Source organism: Poecilia reticulata, linkage group LG12 (genome assembly GCF_000633615.1).
Source record: "Poecilia reticulata strain Guanapo linkage group LG12, Guppy_female_1.0+MT, whole genome shotgun sequence".
Taxonomy (NCBI): domain Eukaryota; kingdom Metazoa; phylum Chordata; class Actinopteri; order Cyprinodontiformes; family Poeciliidae; genus Poecilia; species Poecilia reticulata.
Window position 1 is genome coordinate 9,363,370 of NC_024342.1, and position 17,800 is coordinate 9,381,169.

The 17,800-nt window shown below is 39.5% G+C and overlaps 1 protein-coding gene across 1 annotated transcript in view; it reads left to right on the forward strand.

Moving 5' to 3' along the window:
- Positions 1-5,381: 5,381 nt before the first annotated feature.
- LOC103473507 (proprotein convertase subtilisin/kexin type 6-like) overlaps positions 5,382-17,800 on the forward strand; it is a 33,642-nt gene continuing 21,223 nt past the window's right edge. The window contains exons 1-20 of the mRNA XM_017307718.1: positions 5,382-5,695; positions 6,704-6,808; positions 7,527-7,700; positions 7,804-7,944; positions 8,244-8,320; positions 8,560-8,648; positions 8,769-8,941; positions 9,039-9,245; positions 11,409-11,509; positions 11,624-11,727; positions 12,064-12,184; positions 12,460-12,648; positions 14,580-14,719; positions 14,852-14,974; positions 15,148-15,250; positions 16,134-16,324; positions 16,556-16,640; positions 17,037-17,140; positions 17,256-17,394; positions 17,578-17,737. Coding sequence (XP_017163207.1) covers positions 5,546-5,695; positions 6,704-6,808; positions 7,527-7,700; positions 7,804-7,944; positions 8,244-8,320; positions 8,560-8,648; positions 8,769-8,941; positions 9,039-9,245; positions 11,409-11,509; positions 11,624-11,727; positions 12,064-12,184; positions 12,460-12,648; positions 14,580-14,719; positions 14,852-14,974; positions 15,148-15,250; positions 16,134-16,324; positions 16,556-16,640; positions 17,037-17,140; positions 17,256-17,394; positions 17,578-17,737 — 2,676 coding nt within the window. The 5' untranslated portion in view covers positions 5,382-5,545. The remainder of the gene's footprint in view (positions 5,696-6,703; positions 6,809-7,526; positions 7,701-7,803; positions 7,945-8,243; positions 8,321-8,559; positions 8,649-8,768; positions 8,942-9,038; positions 9,246-11,408; positions 11,510-11,623; positions 11,728-12,063; positions 12,185-12,459; positions 12,649-14,579; positions 14,720-14,851; positions 14,975-15,147; positions 15,251-16,133; positions 16,325-16,555; positions 16,641-17,036; positions 17,141-17,255; positions 17,395-17,577; positions 17,738-17,800) is intronic.

Consider the following 17,800-nt stretch of genomic DNA (forward strand, 5'->3'; position numbering starts at 1 on the left):
ATAGATGAGGGTGGGAACGTAGATCGACCGGTATTTATTGAAAACATGCGTGATCCACATAATTTTTTCCACCAAAAGATTGTTCCTAATTTATTCACTTGAACAAAATAACAAAATCAACAGATATCTGTTTCTTATCACAGATGAGAGCTTTTTTTTTTCCTTTTTTTTTAAAATGTGAATTTCTCAACTCAACAAGCCTAAAAAACCTTGTAATTCCAAACAAGAGCTTAAAGGGGGGCACAACATTTTGAACAAAGAATAACAACAGTTCAAATCTATACTGCCTTCAGGGCAGTCGGGGTGCTCACGAACATTTTTGACAATTATTTCCAGGGGAATATGTCACTGTTCAAGAGGAGCTTTCTGAACATCAAAGTCTGTCTCTCTGAAGAAATGTTAGATAACTTCAAAGTCTTGTGACTGCTTCGCCAAGAGGTGCTTTGCCTTTGTTTTGTTCTGCTGGCTTGTTTTGCTCTCCATTGTGGAGAAGATGATAGTGACTGCGACTGCATGTTGCATCATGAAACACTCCAACGTAATTTCCTATTCAAGGACACAATAGATGTTTGGCACATCTTTTAACGGCAGATATGGTGACAGGTAAGTGTTGCCCCTTTGCACCCAGAGGCAGGATTGTTGCTTTCTTTTCTTTCTAAATCAGTCATTGAAATGCGCTGATGATAAAGGTATATAATCGTAGAGTTTTCATTTGTGCGTCTTTCGATTGTCTGCTTATGAAAAGCTACATTACTTCCAACTAATTTTAAGTCATTTTAAGTAAAAAAGAAAAGAAAAGAAAAGAAAAGAAAAGAAAAGAAAAGAAAAGGAAAGAAAAGGAGCATCTAAGAATTTCTCAGAGCGTATGGGTGCTTTGAAAACATTGAGAAAACCCTCAAAGGATAATGTGTGTATACTGCTATTTCATCCTGGACCCATCCTTATTCTGTATTTTTGCCTTATTCTGGAATTATCTGATAAATATTCAAATTTGATCTTGAATTTGCTTAAGTTGGGGGCAGAATAGATGTGCCCAATTTCCTGTTTATTCAAAAAATAGATTTCAACTTTGCAGAACTTTTAGATGGTCTGTCACATAAAATGCCAATGAAATGTATTGAAGTTTATGCTGGTGATATGACAATACATGAAGAATAAGAAACTATATATCCAGTCATCAGCTAATGCTTACTGAGTGCTGGTATATTTGAATATTTAATATTAATATCAATCTGGATATCTGGGAGAAAAACAAAGTTTGACAGAAGAGATCATCTGCTACCTTTTCAAAACTAATTAGCCTTAGTGCTGCCTTCATTTAGCGAAGCATGCTGGAAAATTAAATTAAATGCTTCTGTATTTCTAAAGGAAGCTGCAGTCTGGCTTTCGTACACAATTTTGTACAGCTGCTGCATTCTCACTGGTTCTCTGGTGACAATTATTTTTGAGATGCTGCAGCATTAGTTGGATTTTCTATAACAGAGGATCAGCGTTTTGTGCAGAGAGCATTCTGTGACACTAACTTCCAAGTCTTTTCAGACAAGAGTCACATCGTGCAGTATGACCAGCAAAGAGGAAGACAGTTATCTGCAATAATCACATGTTCTCTTTCAACAGATTCTTTCCTGGGTTTTTTTTTTTAGGTTTTAATGATTTTTTCATTATTGTGGTATCAAAAATAATGATATAAGACATAAGGAAAATATAAGGATATGTAGAGAAAACCTACTTTTTGTTAAAACAAGCAGAGAGCAAAGCAGAGGAAAAACAAGCCCAACAATCTACCATCTTCTAAGAATAATATTTTATGCAAGCAGATGAAGCCATATTTATCTGGGATTTTGGGGTGTGTTGCATCACAGATTTTGGTAATCCTCCTCCAATTCCCATCAACTGTCACCATTTGCAGTTTTTCACACTGTGGAGCAAAAATAACACAAGCAACAACATGCTCCTTGGCTTGGGACGAGAAGATTTGCATTCTGCATACTATTAGTTGCAATATCAGAAAACAAAAGGAAGATATTCTTTGGCAACACATTCCTGCCAAAAATCCCAGGAGCATAGTAAGACATCACAACGACTCATACAAACCGAGAGATCGCCTTGAAATGCGGAAATGCGTTTCCATTTATTTGCAGGCCCTTGAATGCAGCATGTTGAGCGGTAAACACATCTGTACCTCTCCCCAGAAAATTGCGTTTGATCTCTGGGTTTAGTGGGCGTATTGGTTAGTTGGGGGCGGTGGCTCTTCTGATTAGCCTGATTGGCCAGATAATCAGGTGACAGCTACCACCAGCCTTGGCACTAAAGCAGAAGAAGGACAACAAAGGATAAGAAGGTAGAACAAAAAAAGAAAAATCAACAAACGTTCCTTTTCCTTACCGTCTTATTCTTGTAATCTTCATCCTCCTACACTTCCTCTTTGTCTTCTTCTTTTTTCATGCTTTGAATCCACATGACATTCTTCTCCTGAAGTCCTAATTAAAAGCGACAAGTCAATATACGCTCTACTTGTTTTGATGGATGGCAAAAAATATATTTTTTTGTTGTTTCAAAATACATACGCAAAGAGAAAGTTGGAGTCAGAATGGTTCATTGGAGATGTGTCGCAGAACAACACCACTCATCTGGCGGCTGCTTCATTTGTGGATTGAAGTCGCCAGAGAGAGAGCTGAAATGCACTGTAATTGCAAACAAGTCTACATGGACCACTGAGCAAAGTTTCAGTATTTTCATATAAAAGCAATCAATTTTGTAAATGAGAGGCGTTGTTGTGTGAATTCAATCATTATAGAATATAGTTTATGGGGAAAACAAGACACCAGGAAGGAATAAAAACAAATGCCAGGCAACGGGACAATGCAAATTATGCTCAACAGCAAATAATGTACATTGTTAAACTACTTTTCAGACCAATTGTGATAAATGAACTAGACCTTGTTAATGAGAAACTAATATAAAACAGCTTAAACACAGTGGCATGTCTTTTCTTTGTAATTATCATTCGGTAAGACTAAAAATAGTCATAATGAACATCACAAATCCATGTAATTAGACTATAAGCCACTGTCATGCCTGGTGCAAAAATGGAAAACTATTTACTACTTTGTAAAGTAACATCCATCTCAAGTGTATTTCATCTTATTTTGCATACATAATTACTTCTGTAAACATTTTGTACTATGTGTGAGATCTCTCCTTTTTCTATGTAGGCTGGTTTCTTTAGGGCTAAATACTATTAACACCAGATTCTGATGATGGTTGCATTTAATTATAATGTTAACAATCCAGCAAAAAATAACCACAAATCAGCAAAAAAAAATAAATAAATAAATAACAGTTACGGGATTACACTACATTACTCGATGCTACATACAGCCAGAGAAAAGGGAATTTACTTCGACACTTTTTCAGATATCTCATTAAAAACACTTTAAACAACGGTGTGTTTGATTGAAAATAAAGCCTTGACATACCTTGATACTATTGATTAGTCCAAGAATTAATTGTTTTTGTAATTAATAGTTACAAAAATAGTTAAGACATTGTGTTGAACAGGTGTGGGATAACTTTGGAGTCTGATTTAAAATAACCAATATTACAATGTAAGATCTTTATTTGATGAGCCTGGTGTTTTCTTCAGAATCTGTGCATGTCCTTGCACAAATAATTTTAGAAGGGTTAGGGGGGCTGCTTTGTGGTTCTAGGCCAGGACAGCTTGCTGTCAGTGATGGGGAAAATTAATTCCCACTTTAAACTCATCTAATGGCTGAGGAGTAATATTTAGAACAGAAGGTAAAAAAAAAGTGCTTTTATCTCGACCAAAAACAATGTTGTTGTTTTATGTTGCAAGCTGAAAAGTGTAAATGGTAAAAGCTACAGTGAGCAGCCAGCTAATTGAGTGCAAAGAGCAAATAAATGAAATCACACAACTCTATAATGAATGCTTTAAATCACATTTGTTGAATACATAAAAAGATCTCTTAAAAAAACAACACATTTTTGGTTTCATTAATCTTGTTTATGGCTTAATATGCAAACAATAACTTTTCATCCATTTAATCTATGTTCTGTAGGATTTTTATCCTGTTAGCTGTTGAATATCCTCTTTAAAAATGATGATAAAACAAGAGGCAAATACATTGTAGACAAGTCAAAGTACACCTGCAGATTCATTAAACAAACTCTACACATGCAGGTTCCAGTTTTGGCTATTTCAGTCTAAAGCTAACTAGACACCTAACACTGTCTAGTTTCTGGTCATAACATGAACCCCGTCATAAAGAAATAACGGCTTTGAAGCAGAAAAAATGTTGCTGTGCTCTGTCAGGTGGCTTAAGGTTCAGAAATGGTTTCTAGAACCTTCAACCATTGAGACTTCACATGCAAACTTGTGGATAAAAAGTAAAATGTTTTGCAATTTCACCAAGCTCCTTGTAAGTGCAAAAATGCAGTTGCTTAAATTATTTTAAAAAAGAAAAGAAAAACACTTTTCTGTGAACAAAGGTGGTGCATATAAGCTTTTGCACACTGGATTTGAAGGAGGGAAACACAAAGAAAAAATAATCATAAACTGATAATGAGGCTCACTAAAGCCTATATCTAAAATAAACTCCTATCTTCAGTGTAGTTTCACAGATCTCTCTCTAAATATCTCAGGTTATCCAGGAGCAGTGTCTGATTATAACAATACTCAGTTATATATTTTTTAAAATATACATATCTTTAAACAATGTATTAACTCTACTGTTTCTTCTTTTTTTGTAGCACGGAGGGCTTTCCTGTGATTGCTTCAGACTGACCTAGTTTAAATTTCCAAAAGCAAGGATATAAATTCACAGCCTACCATGCTGCCAAGACTAAATGTGTTGAGCCAAAAAAAAAAAGAAAAGAAAAGAAAAGAATAATGATAACAAACATAGAAATGTGATGAAAATAAAAGGAAGTTTGAAAACTCTATGGAGAGGGTTCAGGCTTTCTACAGTGATCATGGCAGATTATGAATTTGTTTCTTCAACTATATGAACCATAATCAGTCAAATATAAAAATTTATCAACTAGAGTTGGAATAATTTTAAAAGTAGAGCAAGTGAAATAAAAAGATGAAACATTATGTGAAGGTATCATTTTTAAATGGTGGATCCTGTCATTTCTACAGACCTTTAAGCCTCTGTGGTTCATCAGAAACTAGGATGAAAATGCAGAAAGTCTGTTAAAACTGAACCAGAACAAAACTGCACACTGTGCAGAGCAACATACAGGAAGGGTCACTCAAAGGGGCTGACATGATTAGGTAATCCGTAGGTCCCATGTTCAAAGTAATCTGATAGGTGATCTCTGCCAGTGAACCAGAATCGAGACTTGACAGCTTCAGTTGGCCGCCATCCCTTTATTCCTTCAGGGCTTTAAGAGGAGGCTTCTATTTGTGTGTGTGTGTGTGTGTTTTTTTTATCAGTAATGAGAAGCAGATTTAGCCAAACCAGTTGCAGGAACAACGCATGAATCTTCGACAGGAAGGAGACTGCAATTGATCAGAGCAGTAATGGGACATTTGTTCACCCTGTGGATGGGAACTTTCCTGCAGCTTTGTCACGCTACTATTTATACCAATGACTGGGCGATAAAAGTTAGAGGGGACCCTGAGTCTGTGAAGAGGATAGCAGAGAAATATGGCTTTACAAACATGGGTCAGGTGAGTGTGCTGCAGAGCATATTCTCTTGCTTAACTCAGTTACCGTGAAAGAAGCAGCTTTAACATCACCGACACAATTGTATAAAGACAAAACCTTCCAATAATTTTCCAGTGTTATGTAAGAGAATAATATACAATCTAAATGTTTTATTACATTTTTTAAAGATGCAAAAAAATGTCTTTTTTGTGTGTGAATATCTGGATAGAAACTGAATGCGTTATGAAGAACCGAAATAATGAAGATTTTCAATAATAATAATATCTTTGTTCAAACAACAGAGACGTTTGTGGAGCTGAAGGAAAAAGGAGCGCTACTATTAGTAATCAAAATTTGTTCCCCATTTCATGTTCACACCATCAAAGATTAATTGGAGTTTAGCATAAAAACCTCATGGGAATAAAATGCTGAACTTCATCACTGTTTTATTCAAAGTTCCGAGACAAACAGCACGACCATGTAAATAATGTATTAAAGCAAATAAATAGACTATGTCTATAAAACTCAACTACTCCCTCGAGTTGGCTTCTGTAATGAAACTTTCAGGTTTTGGATCTGCTGAAAGTAAAATGCACCTTAAAACTCAATTAAAGCTAAATACAGTACTTTATAGAGCTAGGCGGGGGAAAAAAAATCTGAGAAAATTTATCAACAGAGTCACAAGGGAATAAATTAAGGCAATTATGTCATCTCTCTTGTGAATAATGGCAAGACAATTATTTTTTTTTTAAATAAAGCATAAAAGAGTTTGAAAAAAAAAAATCTGCTGACATCATTTTGTCCGAGTGTGCATGTTTCAGGCAAACTCAGACAGCAGTGCGGCTTGAGTCCCATGGCTCATGTTGCAGTTACCTGAAAAACTATCACAGGTGTAAGGTAGCAACCGAGTGAAAGACACCAACAACTGTTTTAATTATTCAGCGGCTGTTTAGAACACAGCCTGGAGAAGAGCAGGGCATTTATCTGGGAAAAGAGAGGTTTTATTAAGTGGATTTTATTCGTTTCACCAGATTGGAGACTTGGAGGGTTACTACAGCGTCCGTCACCAGCAGACAGCAAATTGTTCCGCTGAATTCAACACAGAAGTGACAAATCACCTTGCAAAGGAGCCAAAGGTAAAGTAACGTGATACAATGCAGACAGAAGACTCTTGAAATATTAATGTCAGCACTTTTTTTTTGCACTAAGGTGTACCAGAATAAGTTCACATAATTATGGGGATTAAGCATATTTATCTTCATTGTAAGCCATTGTAATGTTGTTGACCTTTAGTGCTGCAATAAGCTGTGCAACACTTTTAGTCAAAAAACACAAAAAAAAACATTGAAACTGGGCTGGACTGCAATAATGCCAAAAGAAGGAAAACAAGAGTAACCCTAACAAATTATTATTTTATTTTTTTTTGCACAAAAAGTGGAACAGAAGGAAAGCTCTCTTGCCTCAGGCCTTCAGCATCAGCCTTAATCCTTTGAAAAGCATTTTGAGGTTGTTGTCTGTCTGGGTCAGTGTGTGGGAGAATGGAAATAAAACTTTTGTTTTTTTGTAGCTGCTGAGAAATGTGTTGAAAAGGTACAGCGTGGTCATGATGTCACAAAAAATTATTATAGTTTATTTATAGTCTGCCGTGTTTACAAGTTTAAATTTATGAAAACAAGGCAAGTAGACAAGGCAAGAGAGGATGTCATTTAATATTCTTTTGAGAGAAACGTTCACACATCTGCACGCCTGTGACTATGGGAGGGTTAAGCAGGGAAGACAGACAGGAAAGAGATATTTTCTGTAAAATAGAAACAATTGTCTCCATCTGTCCTAATTACCCGTGTTACTTTTCAGGTGGAATGGCTCCAGCAGCAGGCGGTCTTAAAGAGAGTAAAGAGAAACTCCAGAAGAAAACACCTCTGTGGCCACGACCTGGTGAAAAGGCACCTTCATCTGCCGATTCATCAGTCTGCCTTCAAACACAACATGCATTTTAGTTGGCCTTTGGGGAACGACCCATGGTACACTGTATGTCACTTTACCCCCCACCCCTCTTTGTTTGTTATTGAAACAAAACCAACTAAAACCAGAAAAATAATCCAAGTTGAATATGCTAATGTGTGCCTGACAGAGCTGTACCGAGGCCAGTGGCTGCCAGACTGGTATGAACATCGCAGCGGCCTGGAGGAGAGGCTACACCGGGAAGGGTGTGGTGGTGTCTGTCCTAGATGGTGGCATTGAGAAAGAGCATCCAGATCTGAAGCCAAATTATGTAAGTGCCCTCGGACGGGAGGCTCTTTTCAGGAAGGGGACATTAATCATAAGCAATTTGGCTGAGCTTTAAGTGAAAGAGCAAGGAGCCGAGACAGATATTGCAGTCAGGAGCTTGCGGGCCAAAGGTTTAGAAAGGCCGGTTAAGAGTATTGGAATGGACATTAAATGTCTGATCCACTTAGCTGTGTGGCAGACTGGTGGATAATGCTCTTTGTGATTTGTCTGATGAAACAGAGACAGATAGCTGCTGGCAGCTGTTATGTGCTCCTTACTATTCTTACTATTCACTTGATTTAGGACCCACTTGCCAGCTGTGACGTAAATGAACAAGATCAAGACCCGACTCCAAAACATTCCAAGAATGCAGCCGACTCGTGAGTACACCTTGCCTCTAAACTTTCACGTTTGCTTGTGCTTTGCAGCATTCCTCATCATAACCCCACCTCTAATTAATTTTTTTTCCCTCCATTTCTTCTGTAATTACATGCACGTATAGATATGGAAATTGAAAGTTTTGCTTTGTCCCTGCACTGATGTCACGGAAATACTCTGTCTTCTTTTCATGCATATGCATCTAACCTCATGTTCTGATGTGCTCCTCCTTTCTCTGAAGCCATGGGACTCAGTGTGCTGGGACGGTGGCTGCATCCGCAAATAACTCTCTGTGCACAGTCGGAGTCTCATTCCGCGCACGCATAGGAGGTGAGTCCACGTCAAGGCTTCAAAGAAGCATTGTGAAGGTCTTTTTGAGGAATTGCAGAAGATTCAAGCTTTCTGTTTTTCCTTTTTTTCTTCGCCTTAAAATTATCTTTTATCTATTAGGCATTCGTATGCTGGGAGGCGATGTGACAGATATTGTGGAAGCCGTATCACTGAATTTCAGGTCACAGTACATTGACATATACTTAGCCAGCTGGGGGCCGGATGATGACGGAGCCACTTTAGAGGGACCTGGACCCCTCGCTCGTCTCGCTTTACAGACTGCCGTTGAAACGGTAAGAGAAAGAGCGCCAGCGTTTATTTCTCTTTAAATCGTTTTATTCTACTATAGATAGTTTACAAGTGTTGGCTTCTTTCTCGAATTCGCCACAGGGCCGGCATGGAAGGGGCTCAATTTTCGTTTGGGCCTCGGGGAATGGAGGGAAAGCAGGCGATCACTGCTCCTGCGATGGCTACAGCAGCAGCATATACACCATTTCGGTGAGCAGCGTCAGTCGCCGTGGAGTCTGGCCAGAACACCTGGAACAATGCTCCTCCACACTGGCAGCGGCGTACGGGGGTGAAGAGACAAAGAGGACGGTGAGCTCAGAAAGCTGCAGGAATTAGGTTGTTAAATCTCAGGGACCAGTCTTATGTGAGGGGAAAAAATAAAGGAAACTGAGGTTATGGATGGGAGGTAATAGGACTAACAACGGCTCCATCAACAACAAGGAAACCAACTGAAGAATCTTAAAAAGGATTAAAAGTATGGCATAGCCAGCATACATAGAAAATGTGTGAAATGAATTTAAATGGGAGAAACCTTCCTTTCACTGCAACTCTAGATCATTCGTTTCTCAATTTATTTCATTTTTCAACAGTGTGGGCACATATCACATGAATACATTTAGTAATGTACTGTATGTAGTAAAAAAAATATATAAGTTGCTTAAACTACAGTAGTTTAACCTTTGACTGGAGCTAGGTCACATTGATTGTTAAACAAAACAAAAAAATTTGTCAATTAGCAATATATGTCAATGTTATTCATAATTTAAACTTTGTCTGCTTATTTAAAAATCTCCAGTTTTCTTCAGTCATACATAAAATGTATTTTATTCTTCATTTAGATCTTTTGTTATCAAAACTTCTGACAGAATCTACGACTGGAAAGCAGTCCATTACCTTTCATTGAGGCAGTTTTAAAGCATTTCAAAGATAGCCTTTCTGTATTCTAAAATCTCAAATCTATCTAATAACATCAGCTTTCAAAGCCTCCATTTAAATAAATATAATGGCTACATCTACAATGAGAAACATCAAAAGTGAGAGAAAGTTTTTTTTATTTAATAATTATTTTTCTTTCAAAAGTTTGAGCTCAGCTTTGCCTGTCCCTGTAAGCAAACACCTGGACTCACTTCCTGCCTGGAGCGGGCTTCTATGGAGTGCCAAAAAAGCCAAATGTGCAGACACCATTCTGCATAATCTTTAAGTTATGCTTAAAGCAAACTCACTGCAGACATCCAGCCTCTCTCCTCTGTGGAAATAGATTTGCATGATGTATCTAAAGTTTATTCTGGAAGACTCCCACTTTGCAGCAGCCATTTACTCACTGTGAACTCACAGTGCTGTTTAATGTCATCAGAATTGGCAGCTCTCAGCTAAAGACTTCCACATGCATACAGCCTCAGTAGATTGTTAACACACAACAGAAACCCTAAATATCAGCAAATGAAAGCCACAAATTTTGACCACAAGAGCTAATTTCATTTGATGGTGTAGACTAATTAATTGTTTTTTTGTTTTTTTTTGGAGGCTTTGTGCCAAAAGTTGAGAAGCAATATTACCTAAATCTCTTTCTGGAGATCAAGTTTCTTTCAAGGAAATAAGAAATTACTTTTATCAACAACACCAATGCAATAAAAATGAAAAAAAGTGTGATTTATAAAATTGATCACCCATTTGAAAGTTCTGGGATGTTTAAAAAGTTATTTTAATATTGCTAAAAGATTGAGATCTTGGCATCAATATTTAAGGAAGTTTGATTTGATTAAGTACTTAACCTAAAAAAACCAACTAAAATATAACACATTTTAAACCATGATCTTGAGAAAATGATCATGTGAATTTACTGTCTTTTTCGGACTATAAGCCGCTATTTATTTCCCACGCTTTGAACCATGTGGCTTGTAGCCCGGTGTGGCTTTTCTGTGGATTTTTCTTCAACCACCAGGGGGCTCTTTAGCAGGAAGTGAATCATTGGAAGTCAAACTTAGAAATCAAAGAAGAAAGTGTTGATTTTAATTTAAAACAAGCACATGCTAGCAGCAGACACGATGAAACTCATACCCCCTCATCATGGAAACCACATGAAGAAGTTCATATGGTGCAGCTTTTCATAGCAGATTTATTAAGGACATACCGGTGCGGTGTACATTTCCAGTTTTTCTTCTTTTTTTTTTGACTTTGTGGGTGCAGCTTATAGTGAGGTTACCTCTATAGTCCGGAAAATACGGTAGGTAGTAGAGAAGCTGATGGACCGAGAACAACTATACAGTTGCTTCATGTTACAAAATTGTGAGTATTTTCAAACAGAAACACAAAAATGTTTCGTAACTAAATAGTGGACAACAGAAACAGTCGTACAATCTCAGTTGGTTTCATTTGCAGCACATTAGGTTCATTATCCAGAATGATGATGATACAAAAGAAACAATCTTTTCAGTTTATTATCGTTTCACTTATTGCTGCTGTTGTTCACAGATAACCCTCGGACCACAGCAGGGATGCGGCAGGACTCTGTCTGGAACATCCCTCTCCTCCTCATTGGCTGCTGGGGTGATTGCTCTTACTTTGGAGGCCAAGTGAGCAGCTCCATGCCACACAACACATCCACATATCCAGGACCAAAGGGTCTAAATCAATAGCTATAATAGCTACTGAGACAATTCTGCTTCTATCTATCTGACCTTTCATAGCCCTCTCCTGACCTGGAGGGATGTGCAGCACATTATCGTCTGTACATCAAAAGCTCATCATCTTGTTGCTCCTGACTGGCACTATAATGGAGCTGGGTACAAAGGTAACATCATATCTCTGTTATGTTTTGTTTTTTTGTTCCCCCCCCCGAGTTTTTGCCGATATTGGTATAAAAACGCTTGATATCTTCCGCATGAAATCCTTCCAACGCTCAAAGAAAAGATTAGCCGAGACTGATGTTTCAGTGAATGTTCTTTTAGCTTTCTTTAGGAGAGCCATAAAGCAGCGAGCGTTTTGAAAACTAACGAGGTACAGAGAGCAGAACAGCAATAAACGCCTACAGAGTCTCTGGGGGACGTGAAATCTTTTAGAAGCCTCTGTGCCCTCCCTACCCCTTGCTAATGTGTTGTGTATTTGTGCGTGCATGTCTGTCTGTTAGTGAGCCACCTGTACGGCTTCGGCCTGCTGGATGCTGAGAGCATGGCGAAGGAGGCTGAGCGCTGGAAACAAGTCCCAGCACAGCATGAGTGTGTGGAGGAGGAGGCCATCCAGCTGAGCAGGTAACGCACCAACAACTCTGTGAGAGCTCTTTGTTCTGAGTCAGGGCTTCCCCTGATTTCTTCTCATCTATCACACTTCATCTATTTCTGTCTCAGTTCACATGCTGATTCTCACGCACTTTAATAAGCTTCATTTTCTCTTGTGCTGTGCTCTTCCAACTCGCTTCTTGTTTTCCGCCCCCTCTCTCATCTCTGGTGCTTACTGTGTGGCTTCATGTTTTTTTTTTTTTTTTTGTTGTTTTTATTCTTCTTTCCCTCCTGTCTGTCTCGTACAGAATTATTCATCCAGGCTCAGTGTTGACGTCTGCGTATGAGACCACCGGCTGCTCCAGCGCGGCCTCGCGGCACGTTGTTTATGTAGAGCACGTCGTCATCCGCGTAACCATCACTCACAGCCGTCGTGGCGACCTTTCTATCACGCTCACGTCACCTGCAGGCACCGTGTCGCAGCTGCTGGCTCACAGGTAACAAGGGGGCTGCTCCATCCAAACTACTGTGGCGCCACCACGGCCCTATCAGCAGCGGAAGGGGTAAGGGTGAGGAGGGAGTTTCTGAGGGTGGAAACGAATTTGCTTGGAGCTCAGCATTCACTGCTTGTACCATTAGTCTTCAGATGGCAGCCATGGGGAGAAGTCGATTTTGGCAAACACGCCTGGAAAAGCAAAGCAGTGATGCTCATATGTTATTCCAGAGGAACCGGCTTTTGGGAAGGTTCCGCGAAAAATTAATTCCTGGCAAGCTTCCTATTTTCAGCTTGTCCTTTTCTGAACCGAACTGAATTGAATGCATCATGAATAAAAAACACAAACACTTAAAGGGGAAGTGTTATGTAAAAACAACTTTCTGAGCTTCACATCATGTTTTAATGTTATTCCTTCATCACTAAAATACCTGGAGTGTTGCCCTGATTCTTTCATGAATGTTTGAGAAATCCTTTAACCACCCATGGCAACCATTGAGCTGTATATAACGCCTCTAGGCATGGACCACCTAGCCCTCCCTGGCAACTCAGCTCCTTCAGACTAGCCAGCATAAATTAGCAAATACCTGGTGGGAATGTGCGTCTGCTGAGCTCATTATACAAACTACTGTTTATGGCTTATAGTTTTAAATTTCTCATTCATCTAAAACTTTATCTTCTAAATTATCTTCATGCACTCATGCATGTAGATCAGAAATGAGCAATCTCATACTGCCTCAGATTATTAATGAACAGTACGATTTCAGGATGAAATTGTTGGATTTATACTCATATTCGTTCATAGGATTTCCAAACTTTTTATAACATGTATCACCTCAGTAAAAACTTTGCTTTGCAAGTGCCACAATACCAGCAGTCATTTTAAAACGGCAACACAAAACTTTTCAGGTTGTTGTTATGACTTAAAAACTAAGAAAAAACAAAAACTTTACAAAGCAGGACGTAATTGAACTGATGGGTTTACATTTATTCTGAAGTCTAAATTTGACTTTGGAAAAAAAAAATGCTCTGTTAAAGTGAGAATTTTTAAGGGGATTGACTTGATTATAAAACTTAGTGACACCTACGGTAAAACTAGCTTGTCAAAACATTTTAAGATCTTTGTTTCATGAAATCTTTTGGCAGCGTACAAAAACAACGTTGCGGTGAGCATGTTGCATGTTGAGCCCATTGTGGTGGGTAGTCCAAGAGTAAACAGGATAATGATGAAGTGAAACATTTTAATGGAAACAGATTATAAAACTGAAGAAGACAGAGATCACCAACAAGACACAAACTGGCAAAATGTAGGGAGGAAAACATATGGATCTGACAACCAGTAGTTTAAATACAGGGGAGGGTGAGTACTGGAACCAAGGACAGGTGAGTCTGATCACATTGTGTGATGAAACAGAAGCAAAAAAACTGAGGAAAATGGAGATGGAGGAACACAGAGATACATTTTGCTGTGCAAGAAACAGAAGATCGCAAAAGACACACAAAGCTAAATAGCATAATTCAACCAGAACCTGGAACTCAAACAAAACGTTGAAATAGTTGGGAGATACGACTGTGAAAACAGCCTGAAACTCTTGATTTTGTTGATTTAAAAAAAAAAAACGTATTCTATGCTTACTCTTCAAATATGAAACTGCTTTTCAATTGATCTGTAAAAGGTGCCCAGTCAGCACAGGCTCTCAAATTTCCAGAAGCCTTCACATTTGTTTTACATTTGTCAAAAATAAAGAAGCAAAACTTTTGAGATAACATAAAAAGCACTTTTTTATTTTTTATTTTTATTTTTTGCACTAATCCAACCAGGGAACTAACTACAAATTAAATACCCTATTAATTAAACAATGTTGCGTTAAAGACATGTCTTAATTAGTGATGGTAGCAGTTGTATGCTCACGATTGTGTAATGTTTTGCTCTAGGCCTCTTGACAACTCCACTGAGGGATTTCAGAACTGGGAATTCATGACAGTTCATTCCTGGGGGGAGCAGGCAGCGGGGGAATGGACTTTGAAAATCACGGATACTCCCTCTCGGAAGCGAGACAGCAGCGCTGAATTAGGTTTGTTCTTTCTCTTTGTAGCATATCTTCGTTGTGAGACCTATTTACACTGAACATCAAGAGGAGGCAGCTGAAACACGGCGCCAGCCTCGGGGGACAAACCTGTTTTTCTTTCTCTCTGTTGTTTCACAGGGATACTGAAGAATTGGTCTCTGGTGATTTATGGCACTGCAGAGCAGCCATACAATATGCGCCGTCGGCGAGTCCGATCAGCAGAGCCCTCCGTGGATAGCGATCTCACAGAAGGATACGACGGTGAGTCACGTCCTAACTCAGGGTTTTCAGACGGCAACGTTATGAGCTTTGTCATGCAGTTGCAGAATGTGATTACAGGTTATCAGGTATTTATTTATTTTTTACAAAAACACATAAGAAAACAACCCAGAAGGCTTTTTGGGCTTGCATTTTGAGAGTATTTACCATTTTAGGACCCTGTGACCCAGAATGCAGTGACGACGGCTGTGACGGGCCTGGCCCACAGCAGTGTGTCACATGTCTGCACTTTTTTCTCAAGTTCAAGAACAATTCAAGGTTAGCATGACTGCATAATTCTGGGTACAGTGAGTGGATGCAGATGGTAAGCGATGATACTGTTTTATTATCTCACTATCTTAGAAGATCCAATTTTCACATTTTAAAGTGTGCTTGAGGAGGGCCCTTAAAACATCTTAAAGCTCATCACAGTTTTCCTTTGCATTTCATTCACTTATTTACAGTGCAGTATCTAAACAATCAAATTTTATTTTAATTTATTTATTTTAAAACCTCTTAGCTTTGACCTATTAATCGTTCACACACAAAAACACACAAACTCAGGTGTGCTTCCTGGGCATAATGATATATCAGCCTCCTGCAGTTTCAGTCCTTCATGGCTGGAGATCCACCAACAGCAAAGCGTTAAATTAAGCTTACGGACATTGATATATATAAACAACGTAAAGAAAAAAGTTTTAGGCAAAAGATTTGTTTGAAAAACAAGTTTCAGTTACATGCACTTGAGGCAACCGTTTTAAGACTTCACTTGGACTCAGCGCTGAAAACATTTGAAATTTGACTTGAACTTGTGTTTAATATCTTGAGACGGGATTTGAATTTGGCTCTAAGACTTCGGTATTGAATTTGACTTTTGACAACCTATTTGAAGATTTTTTTTTTGCAAAAGACTTGATACCTAACTTGCGCTTCATCATCAAAGCTTTTGACTTCAGCTCATATCAGGACATCTCAGACTGCTTTCAACAAACAAGAATAATGTCTAACAAAAACAATCTTCAATTCTATGTGCTAGTGTTACAGTTAATCCATTACTGATTATCAACAAACCAACATGGCTGATATTGAATGCCCTCGAGAATTGCTTTTTTGCAGTGTATTTCTTCTTGTGAGTCTCCTTATCTTCATGTTTGTCCGTCAGGTTGTGTGTCTCAGAGTGTCCCCCAGGGTTCTGGGGTGACCGTCGGCGCTGCAAGAGGTGCTACTCCTCGTGTGCAAGCTGCAGTGGGAGTCGCAGCAACCAGTGCACCTCTTGTGTTCCTGGTCAGCACCTGACAGAGGGAACCGACACCTGCACAACCTCCTGTGGCGATAACTATTACCTGGACCACGGTTGGACATTTTGACCTGTCCTTCAAAAGTTTATTTTTGTTTTCCTTGCCTTTCTGAATATTTACATCATTGGTTGAACTTTTCAGGCTTTCGTTGTTCATTCAGCAGAAATGAAGCATGCTAATCAACAGTCAGCTGCTGTAACTGTGGTTGAGAGGTGTATGGGTGTGAGTATGGGTTGATTTCTGGTTCTGATGTCTATTGTTTTTTTGTTTTTTTTTACCCCCACAGACACAGATCTGTGCAAGAAATGCAGTGAAAACTGCTCGAAGTGCACCTCGTACAGCATCTGCACAGAATGCAAACCAGGCACAAGGTGAAACAAATTCTCTGATGATGCTTGAATTAACTCCTCGGTAAACACGGCTCCTGCCGACGAGAATACTGATGCTCCCTGTGTAAACTTGTGCTTACACAGTACTTTGTTGCTCGCCTGTTACCCAAATGAGAGAAAGTAATTTTGGATTTTGCTTAATCAATACTGGAAAGCATAAAGCTGTCTGAAAAAACCCCAACAAAAAACAAACATATTGCGTAGTTAGAAGTTTCCGGAATGCGGCGTTCACTGACTCAGTTTGGCGAGGACTTGTGGTGGCGTGCTGTGGGCTGGAGGAGCGAACCTGCGAATATGAAGGCGATGACTCACGTTTTGTGGTGTCACATGACTGGCTGAGTGTATCACGGTGCCACATGCTCTCTCCGCCCTCTCCAGTCTGCAGGGGAACCGGTGCCAACGAAGCTGCGATGGCGGCTTCTACCATGACGTGCAGGAAGACGAATGCAGGCCCTGTGACAAGGCCTGCGCCACCTGCGCTGGTGAGAACGGCATCAAGGCTTTACAGACGCAATTTGGGTCAAAATTAACAGCATTTTTTTTTTTTTGACATATTAGTCAGTTTAAGAACAATTTTTTTCCCTCTTGCGGCATCAGCGGCAGGTGTTGAGGCGTGCAACCGTTGCGCAAACGGTTTCTTGATGGAGGAGTGGAGGTGTGTGTCCTCCTGCAGCGCTGGCTTCTATGCCACAGAGCCAAGCCCAGAGATAGTGGATGGCCACAGGATATGTAGGAGGTGAGCTTTACTGGTGTGTGTTCAGGTGTGGGTGGTTTGTTTATTGGCTGATGGCAGACCTTAATCTGGTGGTTGGCTCGCCTGCTTCGGCGCTCCGGGTTTGTTGTTGTTGCGCGCCTGCATGGAGCGTGGGAAGCTTATTTCCCTGCGTTTTGTGTTGAATTTCTGCGCCGTTCTCCTCAGGTGCGACTCCAGCTGTCTCACCTGTGCCGGGCCGACTTGGCAGAACTGCAGCAGCTGTTCCAGCGGTCACCGCCTCCAGGAGGGAGTGTGTGTTGTCAACACTGAGTGCACAGATAGTCAGTCAACCATCTTCTCTCCTCTATTACATGTTGGCCTCAATGCTCCTGGAAAATAAACCTTGTATTTTTTTCCTCCCCTCTCGCTTTTCTGATGTGTATATATA